The sequence below is a fragment of the Lepidochelys kempii genome, chromosome 6, assembly GCF_965140285.1.
Source record: "Lepidochelys kempii isolate rLepKem1 chromosome 6, rLepKem1.hap1, whole genome shotgun sequence".
Lineage (NCBI taxonomy): Eukaryota > Metazoa > Chordata > Testudines > Cheloniidae > Lepidochelys > Lepidochelys kempii.
This window is the reverse complement of record NC_136385.1, coordinates 10,759,532-10,773,940: the sequence shown is the minus strand read 5'-3', so window position 1 is coordinate 10,773,940 and position 14,409 is coordinate 10,759,532. Positions and strand designations below refer to the sequence as shown.

The window sequence follows — 14,409 nt, the reverse complement described above, 5'->3', positions numbered from 1 at the left end:
TCTTTAACTCCTTTCCATGTAATCTGGATATAAGATTAATAGTAAACATAGTGTTCCAAATATTGATTAGTTCAGTAGAAAACATCAAAGTGATTTGAATAAACATTAGCACTTATTAAAGCCAAGGTGCTGTCATTACAGGCACAAAACTGTTAGGATAACATACAACACTGGGAACCATTTTGTACGTTTCCAAAAACTTGATCAAACCGAGCGTTGGCATTTCTGTGATGGAATTCTGGAAATTAAAAGGAAAGGAAGTGGAGATATTATTGCACAGATGAAGAGTTCTCCAAGTAACTTGAAAAGTAAAGTGTACCAAGCCACACTACTACTGTGCAACTCTCACAGCAACATTAAAGCCTGGTTTAACTAGTTGTAGTGTGTGTGGGAATAGGGTTGTAATACCCTTTAAGTTGTTTGTGAGCCCTCTGATGGTACTTACTGTGATCTGTATTTTAGAAGCCATCTGAAAATCAGTCTGACCACAGTGTGCACTCAGCTAGGTCGTGTATGTTTATATATAAATAATAAACATGTTTTTGGGGGGCTGGTTGTGTCTGATAGTTTCTTCAAATAATTTTTGTTGTGCACCATGCAAAAGACATGACACAAATTATAACATTTTAGATATTTATACAACTATGAAGTAAGTTCTGATAAATTGAGCCCTTTTCTTGTTCTTATTTTGGCTAAGAAGAATGCAGGGCTAGTCCTACAGACTTCTTAAATTGTAACTGTTGTCCATATAAACTATGTGAAAACATTACATCTGGATCTGCCATAATTTGGTTGACTATTGCTTTTGTTTGATTTTTTTTCATACATGTGGTATGACTACTGTCAAATAATATAGACTAGAAACTCGGGTATGATATTTGGCAGAGCGTAGCCCAGACACAGAATGTCACTTCTGGAAATTGTTTTCTGTTATCTTAACGGCACAAGTTACAATGCCCCCAAAAGTATTTTATTACTTACAGCCACTCACATCCCAGTTCCAGATCTAAACAATTATTAAATAATATATAGATTTACTGATAGACACTGTTATGAATCTCAATCCATATTCTGGTGAAATGTTTGAAAAGGCGTCGCTCACCCTGATGAATTACCAAGAAATGGTCTTTGCACCGGGGGCTGGAACTCAGGGTGCTGGGGGTGCAGATGCAGCAGCCCCCCCGGGTTGAAGTGGTTTCCACCCTACACAGGGCGCCCAGCCCCCCACTGTAACATTGGTGCGATACCCGCCTTTGCACAAGGGATGGGAGCCACCAACCCACAGGGAACCGGCTTCACCCCGTCTCCCCTAGTGGCTCCCCCTGCAACTCGCTTCCCCGACCGAGATGCTTAAGGGTTAAACCCACAGAGCTCGGGGTCCTCCGCAGCCTAGACAGGCCCAGGCATGACTGCGCGAGGGGGCGGGCGAAGGGAGGGACCTTCTCGTGCCCGCCGCGGAGACCCGGGGGCCGAGCCCGGCCCGAGCGGCGCGTGCGGGAGCGAGCCCCCTCTGCAGGCTGCAGCCCCGGCGCGCGGGGCGGTGAGCGGGGCCCGGGGAGGCGCCGCCAGAGGCGGCCGCGGAGGGAGGGAAGCGGCCGCAGAGGCTGCGAATCGCTGCCCGGGGAGGAGGCTGCTGCTGGTGCCGGAGCCGAACCGCGCCTGGGACCGGAGCCACCCCCCGGGGGCCGGTCTGTGCAGCGGAGCCCGGCAGGGTCCGCGCCCCAACCAGCGAGAGCCCGACCGAGCCCCCCCGCTCGCTGACGGGGGCAGGCGGGACCCTTCCCCGGTGCGGGGCTGCGGGGGCTGCCGGGTTCTGACCCCTCCCCGCAGAGCAGGCACCGGCCGGGGCTGGGGGGCGGCTCCGTTCGGTCGGTTCCCCTGGCCTGTGCCACGGGGGCTGGGCCCGGCCCGCTCGGGACACCGGGCTCGGCGCCGGGCCGGGGCCGCTGCACACACCGGCGATGGGAGCGCGGGGGGAGGCTGCGCTGGGTCCGTGGGTACCGCGGGGGGAAGGTTCCTTCTGTGAGCGCCCCATCGGGCAGCGTGCTGGGGATCCAGCCCGGGGCCTCCAGCGCTACCAGCCTGGGCTGCTCCTGCTTGATGGGAAAAGGTGGAAAATAAATTGCATTGCATCATGGCTGGAGGGGCTGCAGTGCTATTCTGGTTTGGTCTGCCCAGCCCCCCCAGCCTGGTGACAGAGGGTCAGGTGTGCCGGCTCAATGTAAGTGGGGCTGTGTGACCTGGTGTGCTGACTGACATTTGGCCTGTCTGCTCCATCACGACAGAGGGTCCGGAGAAAGACGCCTCTGCAGTGATGCAGCTCTTTGTGACAGGATACAACACCCACAGCAGGGGTCCAGGCCCAGCTCTCGAAGCCACCACTGTGTGAGGAGTCACAGACACAGAGAACACTGGCCATTACTTTTTGTACAATCGGACAAACCTGCGCCCATAGCAATGGTACAAACTTTCAAACCTCCCAGGGCCCTCCCAGTTCCATGGACCACTGTGCGTCTGCCTCACCTGCAACAGCTCTTCCTCTACCCATGTGTAAACTTTGCCATGCTGAGTTGGGTTGTTTGTCCTTTCAGATGTCGCTGACGTTTGAGGATGTGGCCATGTATTTCTCCCCAGCAGAGTGGGCGCTGCTGGGCGAGGAGCAAAGGCAACTTTACAAACACGTTATGTGGGAAAATTACCAGACTCTGGTCTCGTTAGGTGAGGAGCTGTGTCTGTAAGATCAGGGCCGCAGTGCACTGGGTGCTGCACAGAGACACCGTAACTGAGGTGGAGCATTGGTGTGAGTGGTTGGGTGGAGAGGTGTCTATGGGAGGAGGGGGGCATGGGTGTGGATGGATAGAGGCATGTTTAATTGAGGAGATCAGCCAGTTCATGGGGAGACAAGGTGGGTGAGGTAATATCTTTTATTTTGCCAACTTCTGTTGGTGAGTGTGAGAAGTTTTTGAGCCACCCAGAGCTTTTCTTCCGGTCTGGGAAAGGAAAGCTTCTCTCTCACCAACAGAAGTTGGTCCAATAAAAGGTATTACCTCATTCATCTGCTCTCTCTAATGTCCGGTGACTGATAGGGCTATAACTACACTGCATGTCTTCAAGGGGACGCACTTCCACCCATAGTCACTAGGGCTCCACAGTTTAAGGCAAGAGAATTCTGGCTCTTGTAGTTCCCCAGGCTGAGCACATGAGCAGAAAAGGGCCCTGTGTTCTGCAGGCTACAGGATGAAAGGCCAACACCACAGTTAAGGAGAGAGACAGACTGGGTTCATCTAAGCTGGTATACAAGACCAACACCACGGCCGTGGTTTGCCTGGGTCAGTTGACTCAGGACGTGGGACTCAGGCTGGAGGGCTAAAAATTGCAGTGTATATGTTCATACTTGGGTTGGAGCTAGGGCTCTGGGACCAGGGCCATCACTAGCCATTCTAGGGTCCTACGCAACCCCGCCCCCCCCCGCAGGGTGTGCGTTTGGGGCCCCAGGCCTCCGCAGGGGGGTGGAGAGGCTGGCCCCAGGCCTCCGTAGGGGGGGAGGGGCTAGCCCTAGGCCTCCGCAGGGGTGTGTCTTGTCTTGGGGGACGGGGGGAACTGCCCCCCGGCACTCACCAGTGGCGCGGCTGGGGCCAGGTTGCTGCCCTTCCCGCCGCCGGTCAGTGCTTCCTTGTTGCAGTCCTCAGGGGAGTGGGCGCGCAGTGGGCGTGGAGCAGGGGCGGGGGCTTTGGTGAAGGGGTGGAGTGGGGGAGGGACTGGGGCAGAGCAGGGGTGGGGGCTTTGGGGAAGGGTTGGAGTGGGGACAGAGCTGGGGTGGGAAGAGGCGGGGTGGAGCATGGGCGGGGGTCATGGGGAAAGGGTGGAGTGGGGTTGGGGCTGGGGTGGAGCAGGGAGGAAGAGGCTGGCTTGGGGCAGAGCATGGGTGGGGGAAGAAGTAGAGCAGGGGCTGGAGCAGCATGCAGCTGCATAGGGCACCAGGAAATGTGGTGCCCCAAATTTCCGGGTGCCCTACACAGCTGCCTACTTTGCGTATAGGTAGGAACGGCCCTGTCTGGGACCCTCCCTCCAAATATTCACTCAGCAATTTTGCAGTCCCACAGCCCAAGCCCCTCAAGCCCAAGTCATCTGATCCAGGCCAGGCAGAGGTGTTTAATTCCTATGTAAACATATCCACAGGAGGGAGAAGGGTGCTGGGCCATAGTAGAGTAACTTTCCTATGACAAGGAGAAATATCCAGCTTTTGCCACATGTGTTCCACCCAATCCCTTCAGACACCGCTTTCCTCTCCAGCTCCCCTTTCCACAGGTGCCAGGTTGTTTGCAACTCAATATCCCACCACTGCCGGGCACCAGGAGTTTTGACCATAAGCTGCAGTTCATGTTTCCATGGAAAACAATTGCCTATTAGCCTTCACAATTAGCTCAAAGCCTAATTGGCACAAACATTGCATATGGAGCTGCACAATGTCCTTAGAAGTTCTTAGGGGTGATGCTTTTCTCTAAACAGGAATCCAAACCCCCAAGCCAGTGGTGATCTCCAGCATAGAGCGAGGGGAAGAGCTTTGTGTCCAGGGTCCCACAGAAGATGAAGATGAGGACGTCCTGAGTGGCACCCGCCCAGGTGAGGAAGGAGTTAAAGTGTTGAGCAGGGAACAAATTAGTTGCTTGAAGGCAGCTGGAATCCTAATACATTTTGGCCAAAGTGACAATACATCTGGGAATGATAATTTTTAGTCTAATATTGTAAGGCTTTTTTAGAACAGTGTCACATTTTCAGCTCTCATTCAATTCATGATCCACTGTAATCACCACATTGTTTTCTGATGCACTGCTGCCAAGCCAGTTATTCCCCATTTTCTATTGTGCATTTCATTTTTCCTTCCTAGGTGAGCTATTTTGAACTTGTTTCTTCAGTTTCACCTGGTTGATTTCAGACCAATTCTCCAGTTTGTCAACATCATTTAGAAATCTAATCCTGTCCACCAAAGTGTTTGTAATCCTTCCCTGGCTTTCTGAATCATTGGCCGAGCAGCACTTGGGAATCTCCCTTCTGAGTTCAGGCCCAGTTTTGTAAGGACCCAACATTGTTCCATTGCTTTTTGGGGCTCTGAATTGACATTAATAAGGGATTTCGTTATTACTCTCGAGGACTGGTTGGGAGGCAACATCATGTTGTGGGAGTGAGGAGACCTGGATTCTATTCCTCATTCTGCCACTGAGCTGCTGGCAGACCTTGGACAATGTTGTATTAATTCATATAGACTACATGGGCCCAGAGAGACAAAGGTATTAATATGACACTGTTATGGCTAACATTAAAGAGTGTTAAATAAGGTTTGGAGTTTGGAATACAGAGACAGACGCCTGCGTAGTACCGTGGAGAACACTGTGAAAAATTCTTTCTATTCTTGTATTAAAGATACAGAAAAAGAAGGAAAAAGAGTTAAGGCATTTGAAATGTCAGGTATGACCTAAGAACTTCTATTTTGACAATGTCCCTTGTTTCCTTTCCCGTTACCCGGAGAAATTCTTCAGACAAAAGGCCTCTGTTTGAAAGTCTTTTTGATGGTATTAAAGATGGTAATAACTGTCCTTTTGGGGAAAAGAGAAACAGCTAGTTGAAATGTGCTGGAGCTGATGTTGATATCATAAAAATCCGATCCCGTTTCCTGGGAGACAAAAGAAGATAAACCCACTCAAGACTGAAGAGAAAAGAACAGCATGGATAGAACATGTGGCTTCTAGCTCGGGTTTACTCTTACTTGCCACTTCATGGCTGGAGAAACACAGGCATGGCACATGGTCTGATCAGCCAATTGGAGACCTGCCTGGCAAACCTGTCGAGCGTTAGTCTGTTCTGGACAATGTGTTTGGCTGCCTCTTTGATCATGGGCTTACAGCAAGGTTGCAAACTATGACAGTTTTGGCCAGCTAAGCCAGACTCTTACTTATTAGAAGGCAAAGGGAGAAAAATAAGAAAGAGAAGAAATATGATGGGGAATGAAAAGAATTCATGGGAGTTAAGAGGGACAGGGGCACAAAAATCTCACATTCCAGGTGATTTGGGGGAGTTGGCGAGAACTGGTAACGGTGGCAGTATCCTCCAGCTCCCTTTCTCTGGTCCGGTCTTGTTAAGACATCTTTTAGGATTAGGATGAAGAAGATCTGGGGTCCCAAAATCAGGATCAGGGCGGCAGCTTGATGGTATCGCTCACTGCAGCAGTTGTTGGCATGCTCCTGCTGTTGCTGTTCTTTCAGTCAGCAAGGGTTGCATTCAGTCTTGCTCCTTTATTTTCCCCCGAAAGTGTTTTCTTTTGAGAAACACCAAAAAGAAGTAATGGGCAAAATAGCCCAGCCCCTCACTGTTTTTCTGTCAGTTAGGCCTAAATTCTAACTCAGTCATTTTGGTTCGTTAATATCCAGTTCCACACTTCTTTTGTTTACCACCATCATTTTAACACTGTGCTTGAATTGCATTATAGGCCTTTTATATTTGGACTAATTCTGTCATCTTGTTTATATTTTGCACCTTTTCCCATCATCATTTATTCTCACAGGGTATTGTAACACTTTAGAAACTTTCTCACAGTTTTTACAATTAAATGGCCAATTAGGGTAAATTTGTAAATTTGTGGGCCCAACTCAGGTCAAAGGACCCACCCTTTCTGTATTTAGTGTATAAGCTCTTCAACATCAGGGCAATCTCTCTCCAATTTTGTGCAGCACCTGGTGCTGTGGAACCAAGATCTCAGTTATGCTACCACAGTACAAAGTAACTGTCGAGCCCCAAGTAGCTTCCCCTCTTGTGCATTGTGGAACCCGCTGTGCAAGTGACCATAAATGAGTAATTCACAGTGCAGGGGAAAGGGCTTCCCTCAGTGATATTAATTCGGTCTATGTGCTGTCAACCAAAGACCTTTTGTCTTGGTGCAGGTTTTCCAGATGCAGAGGAGACCTGGGACTGGTCAGCAATTGAAAGCTCCTTGGGCTTCTTCCTCACACAAAGCTCTTCCCCTAGAACAGGTAGGGAAGCAGCTCTGACCTTTGAACCTGTGGGAGCCAGGGAGCTCATTTCAGGAATCGTCCATCAGCTGCAAACTCTCCCCTCCCAGAGCATTACAATACGGATTGAAGCCCAAACATGAGAAGTGCTCCTCACCCTGACATCCCCCTAGAAACCCCATCTCTCCCCTTACGCAGATTCCCCCAGTCTCTTCCCCTCCCCCATTTTCCATAGAACACGGAGCCGTTGGGATCCCATCACAGTGTGAGTGTTCCGTGTGTGTCCCTCGGGAGAGGGGTCCTCAGTGCTGGTGTGTGGTGATGCTGTTCTCCCCAGTGAAATGGGCCTCGGTGTAGAGAGGATTTTGGGGGCTGATTTTCATGTTGACTTGGAGGACTGTTATCAGGACCTATGGGACACTGACCTTCTCCTCCTTTCCCAGTGCTGGGGCCCCTGGAAGTTTGGCCTCTTACACTGAAGTGCCAAGGGTCAGCCCTGTTCTGAGGGGAGGGGTGTGGCGCTTCCTCAGGCACGTCCCCCTGCTGGGAATATTAGTGGTTTCCCTTTGTGAGCAGCACAAGAAATAACATTTGGATTCTCTTCCCCACCAAGCAGGGGCAAGGAACCTGAGCAGGGCTGAGGGGCAGACTCCTGATGAAGGGCGTGGCAACCTGGAGCCACTCAGGCCTTTCCCAGGGACATCAGGGAAGAAGCATTCCAAGAAATCTGAGCGGGGGAGACCCCACAAGAGGCAGTGCAGGCTCCAAAGGCAGAGGAAAAATCTGATCAGGAACAAGCCAGCAACCTCAAGAGGCCATCAGAGGAGACCCAGGCGATATCTAAAGCCTCTTGCAGAGGTTAAAGCTGAGCCCAGAAAGACCCTATTTACCTGTCGTGTGTGCAGAGAAGAATTCAAGGTGCAGAGAGATCTGATAAGCCACCACTGGATGGTTCATAGGAGACAGGAACTGTATCACTGTAGCGAGTGTGGGGAGACCTTTAGGAGAAAGAAGGAGTTCAGAGCACATGGGAAAGCTCACAGAAAGAAGAGAGACCATCCCTGTTCTGAATGTGGGAAGATATTCCACAAGTTATCGTATCTCACTGCCCACCAGAGAATACATACAGGAGAGAGACCCTACTGCTGTGCTGAATGTGGAAAAAGATTCTTCCATATATCAGCACTTAACATCCACAAGAGAGTCCACTCAGGAGAGAGACCCTATGCCTGCGCTGAGTGTGGAAAGCGATTTATGGATTCATCAACATTTCGTAATCATCAGGCAATCCACTCAGAAAAGAGACCCCATCGCTGTAGCCAGTGTGGGAAAGGTTTCAAAGTTATATCAAGTCTTACTAGACACCTGAAAATCCACAGCGAAGAGAGACCCTTCTTGTGCCATGAGTGTGGGAAAAAATTTTGTCTACGAGAACATCTGATCAGACATCAGAGAATCCACACTGGGGAGCAGCCCTATTGCTGTGCTGAGTGTGGGAAAAAATTCAGTCTCCTTCAAAGTCTCAGGAGACACCAGGAAACCCACAATATGGGGAGACTCCATCGCTGTGCTGAGTGTGGGAAAATATTCCGTCATCCAGACAGTCTCTCTAGACACCAGGGAGTCCACACTGGGAAACTCCATCGCTGCACTGAGTGTGGAAAAGGCTTTGTCTATATACATCATCTCAAGAGCCACCAGAGAATCCACACTGGAGAGAAACCCTATTGCTGCACTGAGTGTGGGAAAAGTTTCACCCAACTGTCAGGCCTCACCAACCACCTGCGAATCCATTCAGGAGAGCGACCCTATCCCTGCACGCAGTGTGGGAAGCGCTTTGCTCACTCATCATCTCTCACTGAGCATCTGAAAATCCATTCAGGAGAGCGACCATATTCCTGCATTCAGTGTGGGAAGCACTTTGCTCGCTCATCATCTCTTACTCAGCATCAGAGAACCCACCCAGGAGAGCGACCATATTCCTGCACTCAGTGTGGGAAGCGCTTTGCTCGCTCATCATATCTTACTAAACACCAGAGCACCCACTCAGAATAGAGATGCCTGACCCTTGTGTTTGATGGAGGGAACCTCTTCAATCTCTCACTTCACCCTGTTCCTAAAGCCTGTAAAAGAGGGAGAACTTGCTCCCACTCTGAAATGTTCCCACCTCTTCAGTAAACAGACATGAGTTAAGGTGCTGGGTTTGTTAAAATAATTTGTATGGTCCTGGAGATGGGAGCATTTAAGCCAAGAGGTACTGAAACATTGCATTGTGGGCATTATGGGCTGCAGCTAAGAGAGAGATGACTGGAGCCAAGACTGCACTTTGGAGGCCCTGGTTTATCCCAAGCCATTTGTTCACTGCGGCTCCCATCCTCTCAGGCTCCACAAATTGAAGTAATTGTTTTATTTGTTCTGGGATTTTTCTGTTTGGAAAAAGGAATAATGGGTAAAGATTCTGGCAGAGACTGAAAAGGAGCTTTCATCTCCGTAGTTAATGAAAGGCTGTGACATCCCCTGTGTGCCCCTCATAGTACTGAATCAAAAGGAAGGTTGTTTTGATTTGGCTTTGAGAGAAAATTATGAAGCAAGGTGTCCTGATAGTTGGCTTCATGCAGAATGCAGCCAGGGCTCTGTCTTCACACCTAATTGCCTGGCAAGCAATACCAGCTAGGACCGGAAGGTTGGAGATTGGAGTTTCCGGATCAACAAACAGCATGCCATTTGGTTATGGCCTGCCTTCTTTGTCATCTTGATGGTACATGCAAATGCTTGACATCTATGGATGCTGCTGTCATGATCAGCGTTGACTACATCACTTACCCATCATCTGATTCATTGTGCCATCAGAAGTCATCCACCAAAAAAAAGGCAAGTGCAGGGATGAGAGATGTCAGTTACTTCCTATTATAATGGCTTTTTTTTTAATAACTCAAATTTGTGTTCCTGGATGAGTTAGTGGCACTGTAATGCCACCTAGGGCTTGTCTACACTAGAACTTATCACTTACCAGAACACTCATCCACATCCCTGAGAGATGTAAAATATACTGTCCTAAGCACTGGTGTAAACTGAGCTATGTTGATGGGAGAGCTTCCCTGCCAACATAGCCATCGCCTGTCGTAGAGGTGGAGGTGTTCTGCTGACAGGCAAGCTCTCTCCCATTGGATTAGAGCGTCTTGAATGATAGCTTGGTGTCTTGAACACTAGCGGGAGCTGTTGCACTTTGGGCTTGTCTTCACTACCCACTATGTCAGCGGGGAGCAATCGATCCAGAGGAGGTCGACACCAGTACACCACCAGAACGAGGAGGGCAAGTGCAGTTGATGGGAGTTACCGCGGTGTCAACTTCAGCTACGCTATTCACATAGTTGAAGTTGCGGTATCTTAGATCAACCCTGCGTGGTAGTGTAGACAAGCCTTGACAGGTACCCAGATCTCAGCCGTGACACCAAGTGGCAAGGAGTGCAGGAAAATCTCTCTGGGCAACTTTGCCCTGCTTTGCAGGCTGGGACTCGGGTTTGCTGCTTGTTGTAGGTGTTTTCTGTAAACAACTCGTGGAGTTGCAGTCCCAGCCCAGAGTGTGACATGAATATGAAACACCCAGGGGTCATGGGGCAGGGACAGAGGGGGGATCCTGCTTGGGAACAGGGAGCCCAGAGAGCCCAGAGAGCATTGTTTCAAGAGAGAGATTCCTAAATAGAGAGGGAGAGATATTAGTCCCAGCAACATCCACAGTTCAAACTGAGCAGTAGTACTGGGCCATTGTCTCCCCATTCCTTAAGCTGGGGTAATTTGTGGCCATTCTTCTCTGTCAGAGGGCGATGATGAGATGGGACTTTATGTCACTGTTGTCTCGTCGTTCCTGGAGGGAGTAAAATAATACAAGAGAAATATGAGTCTGAAATGGCTGCACTGCCGTGTGTGCAAGAGAAGATCTGCAATCTTCCCTGCAGTGCTGACTTTGTTATGTTCTGGTCACTCTTGGGAGATGATGTTGGGGAGAAGCAGCCATCCTGCCTTTCTTTCTGGAGCTGGTTATGCCAGCTGCAGTTCAGCTCAGTTGTAATCTGCTTTTAACCATTATTTCTACTGAAGAAATGGGGGTGTTAGACTCTAAACTAGTTAAAATCATCCAGAAAACTCTGTGCTCATGCTAAGCTTTATTGTACAAATTTACTAGTAGTTCAATTTGTTCTAACCTTTGTTCATTGTATATGCAACATCTGTCAGACGCAAAATGTATGCTCTGTTAAGGTTTGCTAAATGTGAACTGTGTGCTAGGTACAGTTGGTGCAAATATTTCTATGGTTTTATGCTACTTGTGTGCTGTGGTTTATTATCAGCTAAAATGTTTTGTGCATAATTAGATAAGAAAAGATGTGTAAGGTCTGCGGAATCTGGACTTTTCTGTCTTGTAAATGAGGAGAATACAAATATGAGCAAAACTGAGCTCATAGTTTAGAACAGAGTGAAGAGGTATCTGCTGCAAAACATTTCTCCAGAGTGAGTACATACTTACCTTTTTGTATTACTGTGACAGTAAAAGAATAAATAGACACAAATCAGATGTCAGGAATTATAACATTCAAAAACCAGTCGGAGAACACTTCAGTCTCTCTGGTCACTCGATTACAGACCTAAAAGTCGCAATTCTTCAACAAACTTCAAAAACTGACTCTAACAAGAGACTGCTGAATTGGAATTAATTTGCAAACTGGACACCATTAAATTAGGCTTGAATAAAGACTGGGAGTGGATGTGTCATTACACAAAGTAAAACTATTTCCCCATGTTTGTTTTTTCCCCCTACTGTTCCTTATACGTTCTTGTCAACTGCTGGAAATGGCCCACCTTGATTATCACTACAAAAGGTGTTTTTTTTCTCTCTCCTGCTGGTAATAGCTCACCTTACCTGATCACTCTCTTTACAGTGTGTATGGTAACACTCACTGTTTCATGTTCTCTGTGTATATAAAATCTCTGCACTGTATTTTCCACTGCATGCATCCAATGAAGTGAGCTGTAGCTCACGAAAGCTTATGTTTAAATAAATTTGTTAGTTTCTAAGGTGCCACAAGTACTCCTTTTCTTTCTGCGGATACAGAATAACACGGCTGCTACTCTGAAACCTGTGACAGTCTGTACCTCTATATTCACCCCTCCTCAGGTTAATGATCAATTTTGTACAAAGTATGCCTTTTGAAGTATTATTAGAAAACTCGTAATGTGCTGAACATTGTTGTCTTGTGAAAATATGGGAGGCAACATTCTATGTAAAGTTATGATTTCTACTGTATGATGTTACTTAGACATGTCATAGTTCTAGAGAAAACCCACAGACCAGTTCCTCAGAGACAAAAAGGCAGACTGACCCGTCAGCCAAATATCAGCTAAATCGAATGGACTTTCACCTGGTTAAGTGGCTGTTATTTGGCTAGGGGAAAGGGTGTGAGTGAGAAATCGGCATTTTAACAAAGGAACAGCTTAAGATTTCTGTCTAGACAGACGTATGTCTCCTAAAACTTGGCTGGGGATGATTCTTTCACAAGAGAATGAACTATAAAAAAGGGGAAGAGGTGCCCCCAAATAGTCCTCTCTTTTTCTCTGCTCATGGCATCATTGACACCTGAAAGACAAAGAAAGTAACACCTCACTTGGGGAGGGTCCCAAACTGAAAGGATTCCCGCCAATAAAACTAATACAATAGGTGGTGAGAGAGACTTTTGCTTTGAATCCATTTAGCTAGTTACGTTAGATATTAGTTGTGTTTTACCTTTTATTTTATAACTAATCCTGATTTTTATGCCTCATTACTTGTAATCACTTATAATCTGTTTTCTGTAGCTAATAAACTTGTTTTATTGTTTCATCTAAAACACTGTGTTTGGATTGAAGGGTTTGAGAAACTTTATTTGAGACCAGGATTTGTGCCTAGCATTTTCTGTTAATAAAATGATGGAGTTTATATGAGCTTGTATTGTCCAGAAGAAGGCTGGACAGGACCATGTGTTACATTTCTGGGGGGAAGGTCTGGAACTAGGAATTGGCTGGTGTTGCTCTGCAGTGTAATTCAGGAGTCACTGGCTATAGGCCTCATACAGTGTTGCTGGGAGTAATTTACATGCTGGAGGCTGAGAGAGCAAACCAGGAGTGGTTGCTTTCACAGCTAAGAAGTGTAAAAGGCACCCCTGGTTGGAGACCAGATGGGATACAGCTGTTCAACATTCTGGATGGAACCGTGGTTAAAGTCACAATTCTACTGACTTCATTTCCAATCAGTAAATCTGTTGAGTCTGGTTACCTGACATTTCGGCTCACTATCAAACCCCAAAGTGAATAGGAGTTATTGTGCCTCTCTCTCCTGCTGGTGAACCTGAGCTGTGCTGTGACTAACCTGCCTGAGGAGTACATGTTAGCTAAACAGTTTGCCAGCCCTAAATGGTTAAAACTCATGAGACTCTTGTAAAAAAAAGGGAAGTTGGAGGTTTTTACTTGCTTTAGGTTTCTGAGCTGTTAAGGTGCACTGGTTTCACGTTGTCAAGGTTTCAACCAATCATAACCTCTCCACAGACCCCTTATACGACAACCTTTATACAATAGTCGCTGCAAATATATAACAGTGGTCTCAACAGTGATCTATACAGTTACAGATTATGTCAGTAACTTCACAGGAGGTGACACGGCATCAGTGAGACTGATATTGGAATACTGCATCCAGTTTTGGTTTCTTCATTTGAAAAAGATGTTGTGAAATTGGAGCTGGGGCAGCAAAGAGCCACCAAATGTTCTGAGGGCTGGAGAAAAATGCCTTCTCGTGAGCTATTGAAAGAGCTCAAACTGGTTAGCTTATCAAAGGAAGATTGAAAGGGGACTTCATTTAAGTGTTGAAGTGTCTTAATGGAGAGAAAATATTGGTTATTAAAGGGCTCTTTAATCTAGCAGAGAAAGGCATAACAAGACCCAATGGCTGGAAGGTGAAGAGAGACAAATTCATATTACAAATAAGGCACAAATATTCAACAGCGAGGATGATTCACCACAGTAACAAGCTACCAAGGAAAGTGGTGGATTCTCCATCTCTTAATGTCATTTAATGAAGACTGGATGCCTTTCTGGAATGTGTTTGCCCAAAAAGTAGCTATTGTGTCATACAGGAGGCCAGTGGTACGCAGGGGGTCAGATTAGATGCTCTAATGGTCTCTTCTGGCCACAAAGTCTCCTCATTTCTGAAAAACTGAGTGGAGCATTGGGAGCAGCGTCTGATGTTTTACTGTCTAGCCGGCTTCTTTCCTAGAATGAACACTCATTGAGTGGGGTGATCCACAGGGAGTAGCTCAAACCTCCAAAGTGCCTGGCCAGCGGCAGGACATTAGCACAGCAAGGGAGGGGTGTGGCAGTGACA

The 14,409-nt window shown here is 47.6% G+C and overlaps 1 protein-coding gene across 5 annotated transcripts; it reads left to right on the top strand.

Moving 5' to 3' along the window:
- The first annotated feature begins 1,390 nt into the window (after positions 1-1,390).
- Positions 1,391-12,883, top strand: LOC140913659 (uncharacterized). 5 transcript variants are annotated; one of them, XM_073350431.2, is made up of 6 exons: positions 1,466-1,540; positions 2,286-2,460; positions 2,592-2,718; positions 4,510-4,623; positions 6,936-7,025; positions 7,618-12,883. In XM_073350431.2, the coding sequence occupies exons 2-6, from the start codon at positions 2,458-2,460 to the stop codon at positions 9,057-9,059; spliced, it is 1,776 nt and encodes a 591-aa protein (XP_073206532.2). In that variant the 5' UTR covers positions 1,466-1,540; positions 2,286-2,457; the 3' UTR covers positions 9,060-12,883. The 5 variants fall into 5 exon arrangements, with proteins under 5 accessions (XP_073206526.2, XP_073206530.2, XP_073206528.2 ...); XM_073350430.2 differs by lacking the exon at positions 1,466-1,540 and adding an exon at positions 1,548-1,786; XM_073350425.2 differs by lacking the exon at positions 2,286-2,460 and having other exon boundaries at positions 1,391-1,540.
- Positions 12,884-14,409: the final 1,526 nt, after the last annotated feature.